Raw genomic sequence first — 21,362 nt, forward strand, 5'->3', positions numbered from 1 at the left:
CGCCGCCTCCCCGTGTGGGGGCTCCTTACCGGTCTCTTTGTCCTGCGCGGCTTCCAGGTGTAGGTCGCTGAGCAGATGCTCCAAAATCTTCTCCGGCGTCCCCGACACCACCACGTATCTGTCAGAAAGCAAAGAGTCCCCGGAGTCATCCTCGGTGGAGGACTGCGAGCGGCTGCTCCACTCGTCCTCCTCATCCTCTTCGTCGATGTACTTGAAGTAAGGCACGTCGAAGGTGGGCAGCGACCGCTCCCCGCAGCAGCCCGCCAGCGCCTCGGGCACCCGCACCCTGCCGCTCCCCATGGCCCCGCTCCCGCCGCACCCTCCCCCTCAGGCGCGCCCGGCGGGGGCCATTGCCCAGCCGGGGACCGCAGTCCCTCCAGCCCCACCGCCGCCGCCGCGGAAGCCGGCCCGGCCGGCCAAACCCCGCTCTCCCGGGGCCGCGGAAGCCTTACCTCCCGCGCCGCTCGGGGGCTGGGCTGCGTGACCACACCTTCCTCAGCACCAGCGCTGCGCCGGCCTCCTCCCGCGCCCGCTCACCGCCGCCTCCATCGTCCGCCTTCCGTGCGCAGGGGGGAGAGCAACACAGAGCCCGCGGTCATTGCCCAGGGCCGCCCCACACCTTAGATATCTGAGGGGCAGAGGGGAGGAACGAGCTCCCCTTTGGAAGCGGTACTCGGCAGCTTGCGCTGGATTTTAACTCGCAAGAGCCGGGTTTGGGGTGCGGGTTTCCGTGTCTCCGAGGTGATGGCTTGTTTAATGCCCAGCCGATCAAATAAAGCAGGGGACAAGCAGCAACAGTCAAAAGCGGCAAGAGCTCCCAGCACTCCAGTAATACACAGGCAGAACACACATTCTGTAAAGCATCTCTACTGGACTTCAACAAAGGCAATAAACCTAGTGGAATAGGCATGCAATGTGTGAGCATCTCTTCAATCCGTGTACGAATCCCTACGAACAACTTTTAAACTTGGAAAACAAGCACCCCACAGAAAGTTAAGCCCAGTGACCACCCGGTGTGTGAATCGCAGCTAAACTGGGATTTGAACACTGACTTTCTCCCCCTCGGCTTCCTGAAAAGGAAGGGAGCTGAACAATCATCCATTTCTGCACACGCAGCCCACATCCACAGAGCTGCTAACGCCAGCTGACTGGGCACCGCAGGAGATGAGGGTTTGCCGCTGAGCAGAGCACATTGACACATGGAGATCGCCAAAGAGTGTCTCGCAGCTCCCTGGCGAGACCCTCCCGGCAGTTTCAGTCCACCAGAGTGTGAGCGACACAAAAGAGTTGTGTTTCTACACAAGTACATCCAGTTGCTGTTCCTCTAATTCTGACCTGGTTTAGTTATATTGTTCAGTATGTTAAACACACGTATGAAGGCATGTAATACTCAAAGGAGAAAAAACAGCATTTGTGCATCAAATGTAGAGTATCTGGCAGTGACAAAGACTTTAAGAGGGGTAGAAATTGCTGAGGAACAGAGCTTGGCAAAACAAGGGAGAAAAACCACTTTATGGTCCCTCTTTCTATTATTTTATTTCTTATTCCAAAACCAGTGAGTCTGACAGCTGCTTCTGGTTGTCACAGGCGCGCAGGTATGTCCGAAGGTGCAGCCCTTGCCCTGAAGTTTTCTTTTATCAGTAAACAACATGTAGAATTGATCTATTAAATTTCTGCAAGGTCAGACATACAGGTACTGAGCCAATTAATGTCAGATATTCATTGTAACACTCCCAGGGGACATTACTGAGCAGCCACAGGAATACTGATGCATAATTGTAATCTTCCATTTCATCGGATGTGGGGGTTTTTTTTGCGCACGCATTAGACAAGATGGAATGAGAGTAGCACCAAAAGAAGAGAGGAAGAACAAGAAAGAGGTGCCACATTAAAGCAATTCAGTAACAGGGAGATTTATCCAAACAAATAAATCTTTCAATTTCCCTGCCTTTCCTCTGGTATCCTCTAAAATAGCTCAAATCCTCATTTCCCTGTGCCCTCTGAGATTCCCAACTGCAGCACATATGGGGCATGTATGTGATGTATTTGTACAAACCATCTCTTTCCACATATATGGGAATGGATTTTAAGTGTACCCATACATACATTACATACTCAAGCAGCTGGCAGCAAGTCAACTGGGAGCACTGGGAGTGCGAAAGCTCTCTCATACTGAAAGGACATTAACAATGGCTATTCTGGAAGATGGCGTTCCCCCTTCAGCATCTCACCAAGCAGACACATTCTCAAAAACCCTTCTCAAACACAAAGTTTGGACTTCCAGTTAATTAAAAGAGGAACCAACACTCAGAATCTGCTGCCTCCTCCCGCTGCTAGAAATAGGAAAGCTGCTCTGCTTTCTAACAGGAAAAAAAAAAAAAAAAAAGCTCTGCAATGGACACAGTATATTCAGAAGCCGGCTTCACTGAATAGAAATTGCATTTTCACATCATTCCTCCACAGGACAGGACACCTCTGCAGTACTAAAGCACCTGTTAGGTTGGAACACTGCTAGCTACCAATGCAAACTATGCACTTCCCAATGACAGAACTCTTCTTCAACATCTCCCCACCTGCTTTTTTGTTAATAAAGAGATCAGACCCAGAGCTACTCCAGAAAAACCCAGATCCAGAGAGACTCTCACACTGATGGTTTCTATGGGTAAAGAAGCAATACAGCTATTAAGAGATAACCTATAAGGCACCTATAGACTTAAGAAAGCATGGAAAATCCAGTCTGCAGACAGATTTTCCTGCTGCCAACCAAGCAAAGGCAAAGAGACCCTTCTTTGGGCAACAAGCAACAAAGCAAACTTTACACAGGCTGCTTTGAAATCACATCAAGTAACAAAGAAATTGCCTCCTCTAGGAGTTATGGAGGGCAGGAAAATTTTGTTTTCATAGCATAATTTGGTAGAACTAACTCAGCACAATCAGATAATGCCTATCACTTCTGCCTCTGTCTTCTGATGCTGGTGCCAGGGCATGCCCTTGAGAGGTAGGGGAAAAGGCACATATGAAGGATTCCTGCCCCTGTTTGTGTTCTGGAGACAAGACTGCTCCCCTCAATGAATTCCTGGAGCTTCCCCTCACACATGGGAATACTTCCATGTAAGAGATGTGAAATATAAAACTGACACAGGAAGGGGCTGAGAAGCGCAAGTGTGGAGGGGCTGGCACTGCAGCACATGGAATGCGCTCAAATAGGTGAGAGGGCAGAACAAAAGCCACAAAATAACACGTTCCTCATTTCAGAAGAATAATTGTTTTCCTGGGCAGATATCTTTTTGCTTGGCTATTATAATCAATTCCAGGCACATATTAGCAAACAAAGAATTAGAAGGACACTATTAAGACAGAAAGGTCAAGTCTGAACACTGGGAAACACTGACAGATATTCTTTAATTTAGCTCCATCCCTACAGCTCTACCTTCATATGCATATGAATGCATATAGCTCTACCTTCAGTTCAGCATATGTTGAGGACTGGGTCCAGGCAGAGACAAAAGGTCCTTGTCTGTGGGGACCCTGCTGTACCCACTGCAAAGGTTGGAAGCACCTGCCTCCTCAGTGGGACACTGAGATCCCCAAACCTGCCCACTGAGAGCCAGCCTGGACACAGCAAAAGTTATAGAGGTACAGCTGCTTTACCACAGAGCTCCATCCAGGCTCACTACATCCTACATCATAACAGCTGGGAGATACAGCTATAAAGAAAAGCCTTCACAGCTCATGCTGTAGCATGCTCAAAGCTTAGCAAGCCTTCAAATACTAACCTGCAGAGCTCTAGAAACTCTTCACAGAGCATGTACAAACTGTATTTTTTGGCCTCTAACTTGAGCCAGATTTGGGCAGATATTTATGAAGATGGCAAAAACCCAAAGACTCTTTCCCAAAGGGATTTCGGATCCCACTTTGGAAGTACAAGGGCACAAGAGCTTTCCAGAAAACTACTGCCAGAATTCTTTTTAACATAGCAAAACAGTATTTATGCCTAACCTTACTCTTAGCAGCTTCTGAACCAAGTTGACTGTATCTTTCATTAAAAAATTAAATAGGCAGAGGCAGACACCTTTCAGAATAAGTAGATAAGATGCAACAACTCTTAGAAACAACAGAAAAAGAAGTCTTAGAGTATGATGCATTTGCCAGTGCTAATAGTAGACAGTGAGATGAGCCCTGGCTGTAAAATAGAAATATATTTATATCACAAACATGAAACAAAGTAAAGAAAAAAAAACCAACATTTTATTAACAGCTCCTCCTGTAAGAAACAATCTTTCAGGCAGCATCTATCAAAGATTAATGATGATTGCCTGCTTACACTTCATTATGTTTTTCCCTGGAATCTGCCATTGTGCAGACTGCAGAATTAGATTTAAAGTCATCAAAGTACAAACAGATGTACAAAAATCACTCTATTCTTTACAGGTTATTCCTTTTTATTTGACAAGGAAATGGAAATGAACACATGAAAATTAAAGTGCAGATGGACAACAATATCTCTGACCTCTCTGGATAATCCACCTCAGAAAAAGTTGCTGTGTTTCACAGAGTGTTGAGCGAGACCAAAATCTACATTAACAGGTTTGATTCACTATCATCTACAGCAGGAAAAAAGCATTTCAAAGTCACCAGCACAGCTTAACCCAGCTATATAAGGAGACTGGTCTTTTTTTTCTGCAGTGGTTGCCCTCTTCTTTATTCTAGAAAGATGAAAATAAATATATCTACTATTCTACCTGTATTTAAAGTATCACACCACAAAACGTTTTCAATGGGATTTCCTATTTTGCAGTCAGTTGCATGATCATCACTTTTCCCAAATTTCAGGGGAAAAATTACTTTACAGCACTGCAGGAACATCAACAGCAGCTTCTCATGTGGCAATTCTTAAGAATCAAAAATTTCTTACATAAGACTGCATTATTTTATTTCACTATAAAATACAGCTCATAGCATATACATATTACATTCATTATTTTTCTCATCTCGTGAACTTTTTCCACTTATTCTATCTGTTTCTCTCTTCATTCAATCTACTTTCATAAACGTGCTAATTCACGGTATACTGTGAGAAACGGAAATCCATTAATTAATTTAATCTATTAAAATGCCTTATGCAGTGATGTTTTGGCTCTCAGTGACTTCTGACCAGTCTATAAAACCATTAAATGCTTTAAATGACTCAATCACCACATCTGCCACCAAATGGCACTCAGGGATCACATCAAAACTTCCCAGTGGTCTCACACTGAGCTATCTGTCTTGGAGTTGCAAAACAAAGGGCCGACATTTGGCTCAAAATAATCTCCTCTGAATTTGTCAGCTTTACAAATAGTGGTAAAAATAGCATGAGCCACATCATGGGAAAAAAATAAATCAAAATCCTTTGTTGCTGAAGCCAATTCCGAATATCACATCTGATAATGCACAGAACAAGCCCTTTTAGAAAAAATGTTGGGGTTGTCATCTACATACCGAGTATCTGCAAGAAAGGCAACATTAATAACAAGTTATCCTTGTAGAGGAGTCAAAAGGACAGTGCTGGTAAGAGATGACAGACAACAAGCTTCAAGGAAAAGATCAGTATCCCTACACAGTCATATATCAAGGAATTCAATTTCTGCCTGTAATCCCCAAACTGCTGAGAGTAGGATTATTTCTGCTTTCCCTATTACTAAGAAGAAAGAAACCACTCATGGGAATAGGGCATTGCTAAACGAGAGTCTTTACATGAGCAAGAAAGGCTGTGATTAAGTCCTAGGGCAAAAAGAAAAAGCTCAGTCGTGCAACACTCCCAAATGGTGATCCCATTGCAAATGAGGCTGGGGTTTCATCGCACAGGCCACATAAAAAAAACATGAAAAAATCTGTGTAGTTCAAGAAAGGCAAAAGGAGCAGGAAAAGAGGAGCCTCATGTGGCATTTCATAGCAGTTTAGTATCACAAAATGCTCTATATCGAGATCAAATTGCCCATACCCCTGATTGGCCTGCAGTTACCTCCAAATACCATCATTTAAGTTGAGAGCACTTTCATGGATAGTGCTTTAACAAAAAGAAGCGACAGGTCTAACACACAGCAAAGGGCACATCTTCTAAAATAACATGAAAAAAAAATCATTACTGGTGTCACAACCACTGATATAATGATATCATAACCTTAACACTCCACAACTCTTTGTCAGATAATAAAAAATGTCTTTTTAAGGCAACTGTAGGCTACGAATTTCTGTTTTTCTCGGAGCACACACTCTTCATAGCTATTAGGAGGTAAGAGTGACAGCCTGACAGAGAGCTCCCACCTTGGCAAGGACAACTTAGGAGAACTTCTCTCTGTAACTGTACAAAAGAGGAGGGGAAAAAGAAAGAGAGGGGGAAGTGTGGAGAGAGAGACAAAAGAAGTGAGGATGGTATTAATACTATTATCATTCTCTCACAGCTGGCAGGGCAGCACTTCAAAAATACTGGGATATGGAAGGATTGCAGGCCTAGAGCATGTGTATTTGTAGAAAAACAGGATAGGACAGGACAGGTAGATGAAGCAACAGTTAAATCCCTTCAGCCACCAAAGACTGTCTTCCAGTGATATCAGTGGAAGCAGACCAAGCCTTAGCTGCAGTGAAAAGTATGAGGAAAACGATACAAGAACTGCAGGACTTATGTCTGAGCCATGAAGGGAGGAGGAATGCCAAGGATTCAAGGAGGACTGCACACTTAACCCAGATAGCCCATGACTGATAACAGATACTACTGTTACCATATGCCTCTGGAAAAGAAAAATGGAAGATGTTTGACTGGATATACAGAATTTATACTTGAGAATAATCTTAACATCAGAAGGAGGAAATTCTAGAAATTACTAGGCTACGAGGGGAACTAGATGACAATTAACATTCAACAGGGATGGAACTTGGCTTCTATGGCAGCCTCCATACAGCATTCACACAAGAATAAAAGCTGCAGAAGGCAGCTCACTAATGTTAGTGGATTTAATTTATTAATGTAGACTAATATTCACTGTGGTAAAGACACGTTTACCAAAGCCTTACAACCGTTATAATGGAAGTAGCAACAAATAAGGTCTCCTGAAGGAAAGGAGGAGAGATGGCAGTAAATATACAACACTGTCAGCCTTATATTGGTCTAGTTACTAGTGCTGAACACATACAACTTCTAAGTCAAACAGACAAAATTGCTGATCCCTTTCTTTGCCTTTCATTCCAGTTTATACCTCGTGCAAAGTAAAATATTATTTAAAAAACCTGGCTTAGCCACTTAGTGTCTATCAAAGAAACCTTTGTCTCTTGCCTTATGTCCATAACACCTCTGAATGCTGCCAATCCCATTACTCTAATAAAAATAAAATAAAATAAAATATATACACTATCCACATTACAAGCCACAATTCCAACTAGAAAGACTAAAACTTGTCTATTAAACTGAGGTGCTGTTCATTCCATTTATCACTGTAAGGCATATATCTTTTAGTGGATGCATTATGCTCACAGAAGAATGCAGCTCATTTTTCATGAGAGTACTCAGCAAAGGCAGGAGGTGGTTCTGGCCTCCCAAAAGGTTTAAGATGAACTCTAAACCAGAGAATACTATACAAAGCCCAAGCTTAGGAACTCCAGAATCAAACTTCCTCAAATGTACTGACATTTAAACCAATTCTTTAAACAGAAAGTGTGAAAAAGCACTGAGTAAAGGAGAAAAAAAAAATAAAAAAATCCAAAGTTCATGTTTAAAATAAAACAAATTTATCTAACTTCTAGACCAACAGTAGACGTGACAGAGTTTATATCCTGTGGTTTGGTGGCTGTTTTCAACTAAGTTAGATATAATGCAGTGATTTTTCTTTAAAGAAAAGCATAAATCACTATGAATACAATTTTATTGGGTTTGAATGATGATTTTAATTCCCTCCAAAATAGTCTGAAATGACCAGCCTTTTTACTAATGCTTCCTAATGGCTCTTTTCTTGCTAATTAATTCATGCATCTAAATCACTCAAAAATAGATAAGCCACTAATCACTCGCAGACTTGATAACGTATCCTAAGTAGACACAAATGCATAGAGCATGCAATAATGCTGCCAGAATGAAAAGGAGTTAGAAAGAAAAATAAAACCCACTCCTTCTGCCTAATAGCAGGAGATTTGACTCTGCGTCTGCTGTGTAGGATAAAATGCTCACTAACGTCAGTGAAGAAAATGATATTTTCTAATGTTACATGCATGGGAACAAATTAACACAAGAAATAAAGAAATTTTGTTGCAATATTACAACAAGGAAAAGAAGTGCTTTCTTGCATGCCTACATAAGAATACCTCTATAAAATGATAAATTTAATCAAATTTTCGTGTACTGAAGAAAACCAAAGTGTCACACGCAGTAGAAATTACAGTTATACAGTGCCAGTCACCACATTCTGAAGTAACTTTTTATATTTCTTTCATTTTGTGATTTTAAGTAGTCACATATTTTATTTTATTCCAGATGGAATCATCTACCTACTTCTTGACTAGCTACATGCTTTAAAAATTTATTTCAGTATGAATACTGAGAGATTCCTCTCTGCTTTCTTCAGATAATACAATCATGCCCAACTTCAGGAAGGAGGTAAGTTAGTTACACCAAAGGCAATCTCAACATTTATTCAAGTTATGGAATGAAAAAATGCATTGTTACCATGGCAACTGTTAAATCACATGATATCTGCAATGAGATACAAGTCATCTCTACTAAATGCATCTGTGTGCTTGCATGGCCTCCTCTGCACAGAATTTTGTTCCTCCTTTGTGGAGGAGCATGCACAGGAGTGTGACACAGTCCAGATTTCACTGTCTATTCTAAAAAACTTGATAGAAGCAATCCAGTATCTTATTTTTGCATGGGGTGATCTATCATTAGAGTTAGAAGAAATATTGAAAAGAAAAGATCAAACACTAAATGTTTTGCTAGGATTTGCCTCAGTCAGGTCAAAGAAACCTTATAAATGACAGTGTAGCTCTCAAACTCACTTGGTACCCTGGCATCAGAAGACTGTTCATAACAGTAGTAGAATAAAAAAAACCTTCCCGACAGTATGAAGAGCTGCCACATGTACAGCAGCACATCGCACTGGGGCAGCTGGAGCTGCCATCTTCCCCACCCTTCTGATGGCTGCTGCCGCCGCCAGAACAAGGACATCTGATATATCCTTGAATCAGCCCTGAAACAGGCTGCTGCATGTCTTACTGGGCTCTGGTATTATCATCAGCTAATGTATAACCTCTCCCTAAGAGGGCCTCCTCTCTTCCCTGCTCTTAACCATATAAAGCTCTCCAGAACAATCCCCTCAAATCACACTGCTCTACTACCAGTCCCATTCATAAAGCATTAAATATCCATCAGTTGCTAGGCTTCGACTGTACTTCCCTGCAGCACTTTTCTAGCTCTTCTTTTTCAGCCACAGTCATGCCCACACAAGGCTCCTTCCCTATCCTTTTAATTCACCCTTAGGAGCAGCATTGACACCAGATTCCAGAGTCAATCTCCCTTTGATCACTCCCTTTCTCCTCCCTCAAAATATCTCCTCCTTCATCTCCTGAGCAACCTGAGTGATATTATCCATAAGGAGAGAGAGCCACGCTGTGACACAACTTGCCAGCTTCTGGTATCACGCTGTATGCACAGTCGTTTCTTCAGCCAGCAAGGGCTTCAACTGGGGATGAAAACGCCCACTGACACCTATATTCTTCTGATCCCATTCTCTTCCTCACACCACATCCCATTACCATCAGACAGCATAGTACAGACTACTCAGACACTCCCAAAAGCTATGATGTCATCCAATAAATATCAAAACCCTCATGTATCTCTGATCCTGACCTCCATTTCTGACCCAGACCCCATTTCTGGCTTCAATTCCTGCCTGACTTGCATAGCTTTATACATGTTATATAGCTTTCTACAGGTTGATACTCTTTTTGTGTAGAACTTTGGGATCTCATCTAACCAACTTCCTTCTCCTTATTCAGAAAATTCATTTTTGAGTCATATGTCTCAGAAAGTTATTTTATCTTATAAGACATTCCAGGAATGACTTCTTAAATCTGTTTCTTTTGTCATTGCTGGGCTCTTCCTTCCCACCTGGTCATTTGCTATTTGAGCTGAACTTTGACAGGTAAGGAGATGCTGTGGTTGAAGAAGAGACACAATCTGGAATTCATCAGCTGCCACAGAGCATTTGAGTAAAAGAAAGATAAAATGAGAAGTATGAACAAATGACCAGGTCTTAACTCCCTAACAGAATCCTGGGGAGAGAGTTACAATACCCAAGTACTCCAGGGAAATAACTAATGATCCTTCCTTCAGTTCAGTCATGTTTCAAGAAGCAATTGCCTGAGTTACTAAGCGCTCAAGACTGCCTCAGTAATTGTAATGACTTATTTCATGCATCATCATAACTACAGCACTAGGTCAGGAGGATGTGTGCCTTATGGATACCTTGAATTTTAACACAGGCATTGGAGGATTAGGAGACTGCAATGAAAGAGCACAATGATTTGACTGGGGTGGGAAGGTGGCGGGGCGGGGGGGGAAGACAAAGTCTTTAAAATCCTAGGCATCTAAAACACTAGGCTTCTGCTAGATTTTTAATAAAATTAATGATATTTTCAGGTGTTTCTAAGCAGAAGTTGCTTACATTTTCCTTTGCTCCCTTAAAAGGCAAGTGATGACAATTTAATGTTCCCAAAGATCTCTGTTAGGATTTTTTTCCAGTATAAGTAATGATGTGCACTTTACAGTGCAACTACCCACTCTGTAAAGACGAAGAAACCCTGTCATCTTTGTCTTACATGGCTACCTATTCCAGAGGAAACTCTCCCTGTGCAAAGCATGTTTCTTCATCTACCTTTAATCTGTACTGGTGCAGTGGCTACCTGTTAACAACCAGCAAAGAGGGGGACAAGACCTTAGGCTCATGAGCATTTACTTGACATAAGAAGTATAACCTTTGCACACTCACCTGACCTATCAAAACAATGCTGTGCCAAAGGATATTTTTGTGAAGACACAGGTGTATATGTTTGCAAAGCAACAAAAGGGTTTGATTAGCAGCTTCTCAAGCATCTCCATCCTCCTGACATTACTTAAACCCCCTTCCCCAGTCACCTTTGCCTTTAGCTATGTGAGACTTCACTATCACAGAAGGACATTTTTAGGATAATGATAAAGTGTCATCACCAGAACTTTCAGGCTATTTGAAGATCTTAGAGACAATTCCTCTCAACCCCCATAAACTTCAGACTGTTGCCCCCTGATGGCTGAAGTGAAAGCATTGCTAACCTTCAGCACTGTTCTTCAAATTACTGTGTTTCAAGGTTAGCAATGTGGAAAACACTAAACACAGTTTCTAAAGTCAAAATAAAAAATGCAGCAATGGTAAGCCACAATAACTTTAATTCACGTGGTATTCAGGACATAGTCTTTCTGAATATCAAATCACAAAATCATTATAAATTCATCAGATTTTAAGCTTTAGCTTATTAAATATTAGATGATGCTAAAAATAAAATGCAGTTTTTAATATGATCTTATTAAGATGTTTCTGTACAGCATGATCTAAGCTTCTAATTATCTGTATCTCTATATTATCTCAGTTGCTGTTTCGATATAAGCAAATGCGTAACAAACCATTTTAATGGAAAATATTCATATACTAAAAAGTGTTAAAGCAATAGAAGAAGCTGAATGTCAAGATGCTAAAAATGAAAATGCTTCTCTACATTGTGTGTGCCAGGAAAGAAAGAGCTCACACAACATTTGGCAGTGATTTCCCATGATGAAGCAACTCTATGGGGCTTTTCATTTTTGTAAAAGCCCTAGCCTATTTAGAGCTTGCTGCTACCTCCTTGCCCTTAATGCAGTACAGATAAAGTTAATTAAACAGATTTTCTGAGGTAGCAAAGAAAAGAAGTTTTGCTGTAGTAAGCACTTGACAAGTGCATGGCAAATCTGAAGGGGAAAAAAAAAAGGTAAAAAAGATTGGAACAAATTGTCATAAAAACAGAAGTGATAGGGGCATATTGATATTACATGTTGTGCTGCACTAGCAAAATTGCTCAAATGAAGAATCCCCAGAATGGGAAGTATTATTAGATCGTCATCAGTAGGATTTTTTTCAAGCTGGCTGCTTACCCAACCGTTTGATGCAGATCTTTTCCATGCACGAGAGCAGTGGAATACTGGAAACTGCAGTGTTAATGAATTACAAGTAAAACTGCAAATTACTATGATTTTATAGTTAATTTTCACATTATAATGGTCAAGCAACTTTCACAGCATCTTGATATTTCTGCTGGAATGCTAAACCTTTATTTCTTCTTGCAGCAGGTAAGACTTGAATTTCTATCATAATTAAATGAGTAAATTGCTGATTTTTTTACTGTTTCTATTCTTAGGGGACCTTTAATGCATATTGAATATCACACAAATTAAAAACTAATAGCATGTTAAAACAGCAGTTATACACATGATTTATTGTATAGCTTTTGTCTAATACAAATATTTACTATTTACATGTCACTGCAATGAAAACAGTATGTGTCAACTGATTAACTAGTAAATATTATACAGAATTTATGTGCATTGCTACAGCAGCCTAGAAGGAAAATGGTATAGTGGAATTGTAGTCTTTTTACCTACATAGTACAAAACTAAGTTTTGCACCAGGGAAGAGATAGTTGTATCTGTACATATATGTAGTGCATCTGTGTGACAGCTGAGGGTGAGAGAATGAGAGCAGACAAATCACAGGGAGCAGTTGGCCACCCAGTGCATGAACAGAGCAACTTATTTCTACGGATGGCTGAGATCCCCCACAAATTAGCACAGACACCCACAACTCTGTTGTAAAATTGCAGTATGCTCCTTCGGTTCCCGAGTATGCTCCTACAAGATGTCTAAAATGAAACCATTTTTAGGGGTCTCGTGAAATGAAGGCTATCTATAGCTAGCCCTCTTTAAATAAATAAACAAATAAACAAATAAAATAAAATGGGTAACATTTAAGAAAGTACCTGATATTGGGGTTCCCCACTAAAAATTCATCACCTGAAGCAACCTTTTTCAGACTTTGAAAGGGAAACTGCTTCAACTTATCTATGGCATCCATCATCCAGCCAGTACATCCTAACTACACAAACACCACATCAGTGTGGAAGAGCATCCTGAGAGCCTCCGTTCACAATGCTCCTGAAAGTAGGTAAGCAGCACTTCATATACCAGTAAGGATCTGAGACAGAGAGGTTTGGTCATTCACCAAGGTCTCAGAGAAAGCCTGCATAGGACAGGGAACTCCTGAGTCCCCATCTGACACCCTGACTCCACCATCCCCCTTCTTCTCCAGGGAGGCATCTTTGGTAACATGTACCTACAAAGAGTTATCTGCAAGATAACCCAGTGAAGAGACAGCCTGGATCTATATTTTTTTTTTCTGTGAGCAGTAGAAATTCACTGATATTCACAGCCCTGATGTGCCCAAGGTAGGGACACAGAAGTTTGTACAGGTCTCAAATGCAATACCTGAGGTTCAGGTTTTCATCTGAAGAACTGAAAAGGAGGTTGAAACTTTTCAGAAACTCCTAGATGAAACCCCGATGCAATCTGAAGAGGATGAGATGAGCGCCAGAACAAATGGGTCACCAGGAGAAATCAGCTTTTTTATGTTACCAAAACTACGCAAATGGGTGGTTACTTCTAGGGGGTGAAAAAAGGTTTCATAAGTAGTCCCTGTAAGAAATTAACTTGGCTTTTAGCAAGGTTTTCAGACTGTTTAATGAATAAATATACACAGCACATGCACACATAGGAGCTCCTTCTAAAGAAGGAGCACCCCAAGTTCTTTGGTTGAAGGGGATTCTGCCATATCCTTGGGGATCAGATGCCATTACCTGCAATGTGCAGGATTTGATGAGTCCCCAGTGGGGCACTAGGAACTGCTCAAACTCCTCTGGAAAGTCTTTCAGTGCTAGTAATAAAGCAGGTAGGACAATCCTCCACCCAGGCTTAATTTACTACTTCTGCCTTTGCGGGAATAGAAGTAAAGAACTCACTGTAAAGGAGGTTTTGTTTAGAAGCCACATGCTTCTTTTACTCAAGTTCATCAAATCTATGAAACAAAAAAGAGATAAATATAGCCCAATGATTAGCTCGCTGTAGGTACTGTGTACAGACTGACAGATAATTTAGACAGACTGAATCAATGCGTGGATTCCACTGAAAAGATTCAGGTTTCACACATGATGAGACAAAGCTGGACTGTCAGTACGCTTTCCAGCTATCTACCATCCATACAAGGAAACCCAGGCCTGAATGTATCTGGTTTTTAGTTCAAAGCCTGAACAAATAGGTTTTACATGTGAGAAAACTGAAACTGGCCTCTTCACTGCAGCCAGCTCAGATTAGCATCTTCCTCTCTGATGCTGACCACATGTTCATTTAATTTGACCCAGTTTAGTTTCTGGATTTGGTTAAGTCACAAGGTTTTGGCAAATGAAGGAGGAAGGCTGTGTTTCACCATGAGCAGCAGAGTAGCTTTTGCCAATAAGAGTCTCTGACACCATGTCTCATTCTCACCCTCTATCTATATCCCCATACCAGAAAAGAAACTGATCCAATTGGAAAACAACCCCATGATAAATGTGTATTTATTTTATTTTTCAGCTGAATTATTCCCTGTGTCTCTTCTCAGAGCAGCCCAGGGCTGGGGATAAGCAGTTGGGGCAGAGATGCTGGGAATGGCACAGCCACGAAAAGTGATTCCCAAGGACCCAGAAGCTGTGCAGTGGCTGCCTGGCCTCAGCTATGCGCTGGCTTTTATAAAATAACTCCTTTGCCCCCAGCAGTTCAAAGTCCAGCCCACTTCCAGCTTTCTGGGATCCTCAAATCACCTCTCAAGGATCTCAAAGCAATTTATCAACATTCATTAATCACTGCAGTTTTATAGCACCCTTCAAGGTCCTACATGTTTAAGACCCCATTTTATACCTGGGTAGACAAAGATGCAGGGAAGTGACATAATTTGGAGGTTACTTATTAAATAACTGATGGAGACAAAAATAAAAATTCAGTGTTCTGGCTCCCAGTTTTTAGCCTGCTAAGAACCATGTGCCCTTTTTACCCCTTTTAGCCCAGTAGCTAAGGTATTGTCCCATACAAGAATGAGTCACTGTTCCACACTAAAGAAAGCCCAGCATGCAAAATGTGTATGTGGAATTTCCTTCTATACAAAGTAGTTTAGTGTTACAGAATAAATCAAAGAGGGGCAAATTAGGCTTTCTTTTCTTTCAAACTCTAGGCCAAACATCTGGAGGAAAGGAAGTACTATGGGAATATGTAACACAACTCAAAGGAAACTAGTGAGCTTCCTGCTTGACATGTTCCTATACTATGCTCACAGCAAATCATGGGAGAACAGGCATGACTCTCCTCAAATGCTTTATTTTTACAGAAGGACAGATCATGTAATTTCACTGCTATTTTGCACTCCTCGCAAGAGGTTATAAACCTCAAAAATTTTGGCCACATTAAATAGACTCAACAAAAGGAATAGTAAGTCCTCTTAAAAGTACATAGTAAATAAACATACTTTTCTTATTATTTTAACAAACCCGTTAGAAGAGACTGGAACAAAGCTTTTCCTAGCAGCCAAATGATCCCAGCCCTACATCTGAGCAAGAGAATCCTTATCTCTGGCAAACGTTTTCCATTTCAAAAAGATGCCTGTGCCTGTTCTGCACTGAAAAAATAAAAATAAGAAAAAAAAAATCCTAGGACCTGAAGAAGACTTTTTTTTCTTAGAAGATAAAGAAGTTGGCTTATGAAGAACAGGTGATCACCTGGGGCTATGCATTCATTCCAGCAGATGAAAGATCAACCGTCTGGAATAGGATACTCTCTTCAGAACATGACAGAACTAGATTCAAGTCCCTGTTCCTACTGATTCAGACCAAAGACTTGAACTTCAGGTTACCTCTACTGCACCCATGTACCTACCTCTTAATTACTTGCTCTTACTCAACATGAAGCTATAAACTAACAACCTCGTTGATAGACTCATTTTTTTCTTGGCTTGTAGTGGAAGACTAAGTCAAAAATTGCAAACTGTCAGCATCCTGGTAGAGCTAACTGCTAATGCTGGTCAATCTAAGAGGTTGAAGGGAAAGAAGGGAAACAGCAAACTCCTGCGCTGTTGTGCTAAATCCATTCTGTTTCACTGACTTCAGACATCTATTCCACCTCACAGCTATTCAAGCCACAAAAGTATCTGCAAAAAATTTTAGTGTGCTATAGTCGTTAGGTTCACTTGATTATAGTCGCTGGGTTCATGTTGATTCTGCAAGAGATGCAGTATAGGCTCCAAAAGCCAAAAGCAGTTAATCTGCCATCAAGCTACCCAATAGATCTGTCCCAGGCGGAGCAAATACAACAAAAGCAGTCAAGATTGTCTTAAAAAGAAAAGCACAGATTTCAGACATTTGATGTTAGCATTTTACCAGAGCTCTAATTACTGACCATGAATTCAATAGTATATTGGTGCAAGGCCACAGTTTTGTCAAGCTTACAAAAACTACAGCTCTGGACATGTCCCAACGTTAGTTCTTGTCTCCATGCAGGTGTCCAGCTGGACAAGTAGGTGTACCCTAAAATAACCTTGATGTGTCATGGCTGGAATGTCCTCAAGAAATTCCTCTGTTGTGAGTAATCTATAGGACCCGAGGCTCTAAACTGTTAATCTTCTTTTGTAAGCCTTTTAACAACTTCAGCCCCACCATTAACCTGCTTCAAGGAGCAAATCATCTGTCTTCTTAATGAGAACACTGATTACAGAAGTAAATTAACAGATCTGTTCTTCAGTGTCTGTTGTCCTTCTGAAAACATACCTGACACCCCTGTATCTCTTTCATTTTTAACTAGCTAAGTCACAGAATCAGTACATTCAAGTTATATGTACTTACATACTTTTAAACAGTTCATAACTCTAATACATATATTAATCTGTAAAGGTATTACAAGGTGGATTTAGGAAACATTTCCCTCCCCATTGGTGCACAAAAGTACCAGAAGACCCCCAGCCTAGAATATTATTTGTATAGTTGAATGAAGAAATTCATATTCTTTTGCTCTCTAATGAACACATTAGAGAATCTTGAATTTTATTTGAAAATTAGTGTCAATTTGTAGAAACTTATTCAGTTGATTTGACTATGGAAGTGGTACTATATATAATCTAAAGAATATTTTCCCTCTGTTGCTGAGGTGAAAGGCACTTCTATAAGTTTGCTAAGACAATAAAACTATAAATAGATGTGATTTAATTAATGAGTGCAATGCTTCATTGAAATAATATCTGGAAACACTGTACCAACTACCACAGTTATTACAAAGGCTTAATTTAATTAAGCTGTAGTTGCTTAAAAATAATTAAAAAAATGCAATTGAGTGCAAATGTGCCTCAAATGCATCTCAAATGCATGCTTCAGCAAAAAAAGCTACGACAAATTACTTCAAATGATTACAGACAGAAGTTGCTTTCTACATTTTACTTAATGCTAAGACTAAGCAAACTTTTCAAAACAGCAGGCTCATTTCATAACTGAATATTTCAATACAGATTGTTCATCTATTTTCTGTCAAAGCAATTGGTTTAAGGGTATGAAACATTTAAATAACATAAAAATACAAAAATCCAGTTTTACATTTCCCTATGCTTATAAATGCGATTTGCATGTAATGATAAATTAGAACTGAAAGCTTGCACAGTTATTTTTACTCTAGCCCACGTTTGATATCAAAATAATTTCTGTGGATTTTAGACAACCATTTCATTTTATTTATTTATCAATACATTGAATATAATTGTAGGAATGCAACAGTACAGAGAAGAAGCTTATCTGCCTATTTAGAAGCTTATTTATTACTATTTACTTTCTACCCATTAGCAAAACTGAAGTTTTAGGAAACCTAACACATATGCCTTAATTAAGTACCTCATTCTAACACATTAGCAAGTGGGATTGGGGAAAAAAAATCACTCTAATTTAGTTTTTGTTTTCCTCTACAAGTCTGTGAGCAACATTATAGTTAGAGCATTCTGCAAACACTATATTCACCAAAGAGGAAATTGGCAGCGTGCCACAGAACACCAATTCCAATATACCAGTCTAACCCGGTCACAGCAAGCTTGCAGTATCAAAAACAAATAAGCAGCTCACATAGAATCAGAGCACAAAACTTTATAAATTACAGGACTTTTGGGGACACTTTTTTTATTCAGACCATAAATCTGAAAAGAACGATAACATACTAGAAACCTGAAACAAAAGCAGTATGGACTTTCTGACTTCGGTACTAAAAGTACCAAGTAAAAACGTAGCCATGTACAAAATCATCATATATACATACCCTAATTTTACACCCTCCAGAACACATCCAAACTGAAGCAATCCCTTCTCTCTCCCACCACAGTTCCAAACAGAGCTTTCCTCCAGTGAACCACCCAGCTGTCAGGTATTTTCCCTCTTCTGGATCATCTGTTTTTTTTCTGAGAAATAATAATTACATTTCACCTCATTTCAAACCAGCGACCCAAACCAATCCATGCTTCACCTGCCCATTGTGGGCCACAGACCTCCACCACCACATGCTGAAGAACACCTTTAGGTACATTACCTGCCCAAAAACCTCTGGAAGACCAGACTTGTGCATCCATGTCATCTATCTCCTACAGTAGTCACTACGTTCTGTCCTCAAACTCAGACAAAGATGGTGATTTTTCACTTGAATTATAGGAGGGCTCACCAGTCTTCCTCACAGCCTAGATCTCTGTCATACTATGCTTGTATATACAGCTCAATCATGCTATGCTTGTGTTTGCTGCTAATGTTGGAAAACGTGATGTTATACTAACCTGAAGAGAGCTGCTTTAGAAACACAGTGGATAGCATCGGGGAGCCCCAACTCCAATTCCCATTATGTGCACGGGATACAGTACATGCAGAGAGGAATTATACATATGCACAATTATAATCGTGCACACAAGTTGGGGAGGGAAGTTGCGTATTCCTAAAGGAGAACTAGAACACTGCTTTCAGCAAAAATTCCCCCTTGGCCATCTTGGAAAGAGCAGCTTCACTTCCAAGTGGGTTACAATGTCCCCAGCCCCAAACAGCAACACCGCCCTGGGCTGACTGACACACAGAGCTCTGCAAACCAGCAGCATTTCTGCCTTGAGATGGGCTGCCAAGAGGCCAGCCCAGCTCGCCAGCTCTCCGAGTGCAGGGAGAGGAGCCTGGCAGGATGTTCAGGCATAACATTTACAGGCCAAATGCCATTCCCTTTGAGGGAGGCAGATCCACCATGAAAGCACAGTTTGAGCCCCAGGAGGGAAAGCTGGTGGGCAGGGATACTTGCTGAGAAATGAGGGTTCTGTGGAGAACACACAGAGCCGCTCCATTTTACTGCCTAGATCAAGTGCTCATTACTCTCTAAGAAAGTAATGTAAGAGTAAGCTATGCTTTTAACTATTTTTTTTTTTTTTTTTTAAGAAGAAGGAAGATGGGCATGATACACATAATTCTGTAAGGACACCACACCCTGAACATGCTGTTCCTCTAACATTTACAGCAGGCACAAGGGACTGGGCGGTAAGTCGATGCCAATGAATCTGCCACCACTTTCACAGCAGCAGGATGAGATTGGAAGGTCTGAAAGCCTGCATTTGAGTGGTACTTACTACAACCCAGCCTGCTGCTTTTCTCCTTGGAGAAGAGATGGAACAGCTCCCTGGAGCAGTGAACTCTGCCCAGCCAGCCAAATCCTGCCACCTGCACATCCACCAGGGCAGCTCTTAGACCACAAGGGAGGAAGGGAGGGGAGGAAGGGATGGAAGCTCACAGCTTCCTGAATGTATGCGACCTGCCCCACCACAGTAAAGCCTATTTTTTTTCCAGTGAAAGTAAATTACCTGAGTCAGCTAAACTCAGAACCCTATGACAGACCTTTCCCATGTTTAGTAATGCCTTCTGGGTGACTATTCCTAATGAAATCACTAGACTGACTGTGGGCTTAGCAAATACACGCTGAGGACTGCAAGTCTGTCTTACATCTAGGCATGAGCTTCCAGGACCATCAGGAAACTCCATGTCACCCCCACCTTATAGAATGGGGGAGGAAGAGGGAGGGAAGCAACCATAATTTGTAATTGCCAGCTTGAGCTGTAACATATTCCTCCCCCAGAAATAAGAGGCATATGAGGAATGACCTGGTCTTTTGCAGTCTCAGGCGACATTTCTCTTTTCTGTCACCTCCTTAGCATAAAGGCACATCCTTGCCCAAGAGCAGTAACTGCTGCGTTAATACTGCTCAGTATGGATATGAGCAGCTTGCTCTAGCTCCCACTAGACTGAAGTCACGCATCTCCTAAATAGCAGCAATTGCTAAGTACCATACTTTTCAAAGAAGAAAAGCTGAACACTTCTTTCCTTTCAATTTTTGGAACTGTTCTGTAATCTGTGCAGCTACAGAGCTGCAGCTGACACCTCAGCACCATTTGCAATGCCTGAAGTAAGCAGCAAAAGTATTCACTGAGTTTTCAGACTGTCAGTCCCAACATTCCCCTCTCCCTTATGCCCGCAGCATCTGTAATCTTGCTTCCAAATCCTGAAACACAATAGAAACCTCCCCTGGCTTAAAATCTTCTTTACTTAAGAAGATTACCTAAACTTTTAATTGCACTTTGCAGATACAGTTTAAAGATAGATGGAAATTCTGCCAGATGTCAATGGCTAGTGGATCAGCTGAGCTACAATTCAATCTCAGGGATCTGAGCCTAGCTAATTATCTTCCTCCCTCCTGCATACCTACTGAAAAAATTACATATTTAATTACACCAGACTAGACCTTAAATTCTGCGAAACAGAACAGCATGAGGTTCTGAAATAAGATTCCATCTTTCTATTTTCCTTTGCACAACCTTATTTCAGTAGGAACAAGCTTGCAGATGAGCTGAAAAATCTTTCCTAAATATATGCTTTTTTTCTACTGTCCAGTGAGCAGCAAATGGAATAAATTACATATGCAGAATAGCAAGACATATGAGGACTACGTGGGATTTTTGTTGTTTCTTTCAGTTATTATCCTGGGCATCTTTAGATGAATATGCAATCAGAACAGAAATCTTTACTAGGAGAACAAAATTACAATACACTGTGCTATAAGCGGACCCGTGAAGTTTTACGGCATGTTGAATCCAGTTATTAACATCTGAATGAGTGCTTTCAGATGCATTAAACAGAATGCTGCTTTCTTC

At 40.9% G+C, this 21,362-nt stretch overlaps 1 protein-coding gene across 3 annotated transcripts in view; it reads right to left on the minus strand.

Moving 5' to 3' along the window:
* RAPGEF5 (Rap guanine nucleotide exchange factor 5) overlaps positions 1-21,362 on the minus strand; it is a 132,456-nt gene that overhangs the window by 64,520 nt on the left and 46,574 nt on the right. Inside the window, exons 8-9 of one of the 3 annotated variants that reach the window (XM_062616833.1) lie at positions 453-556; positions 30-118 (exon numbers count right to left, since the gene is read on the minus strand). The exons of 1 other annotated variant lie outside the window; for it this stretch is intronic. In XM_062616833.1, the coding sequence (XP_062472817.1) occupies positions 30-118; positions 453-556 (193 nt within the window). Of the gene's footprint in view, positions 1-29; positions 119-452; positions 560-21,362 lie in introns of all 3 variants that reach the window. One more of the 3 variants, XM_062616824.1, reaches the window with a different exon arrangement.

This window comes from Pezoporus occidentalis, unplaced genomic scaffold (assembly GCF_034315485.1).
Source record: "Pezoporus occidentalis ecotype Australia unplaced genomic scaffold, CSIRO_AGI_Poc_V1 ctg103, whole genome shotgun sequence".
Taxonomy (NCBI): domain Eukaryota; kingdom Metazoa; phylum Chordata; class Aves; order Psittaciformes; family Psittacidae; genus Pezoporus; species Pezoporus occidentalis.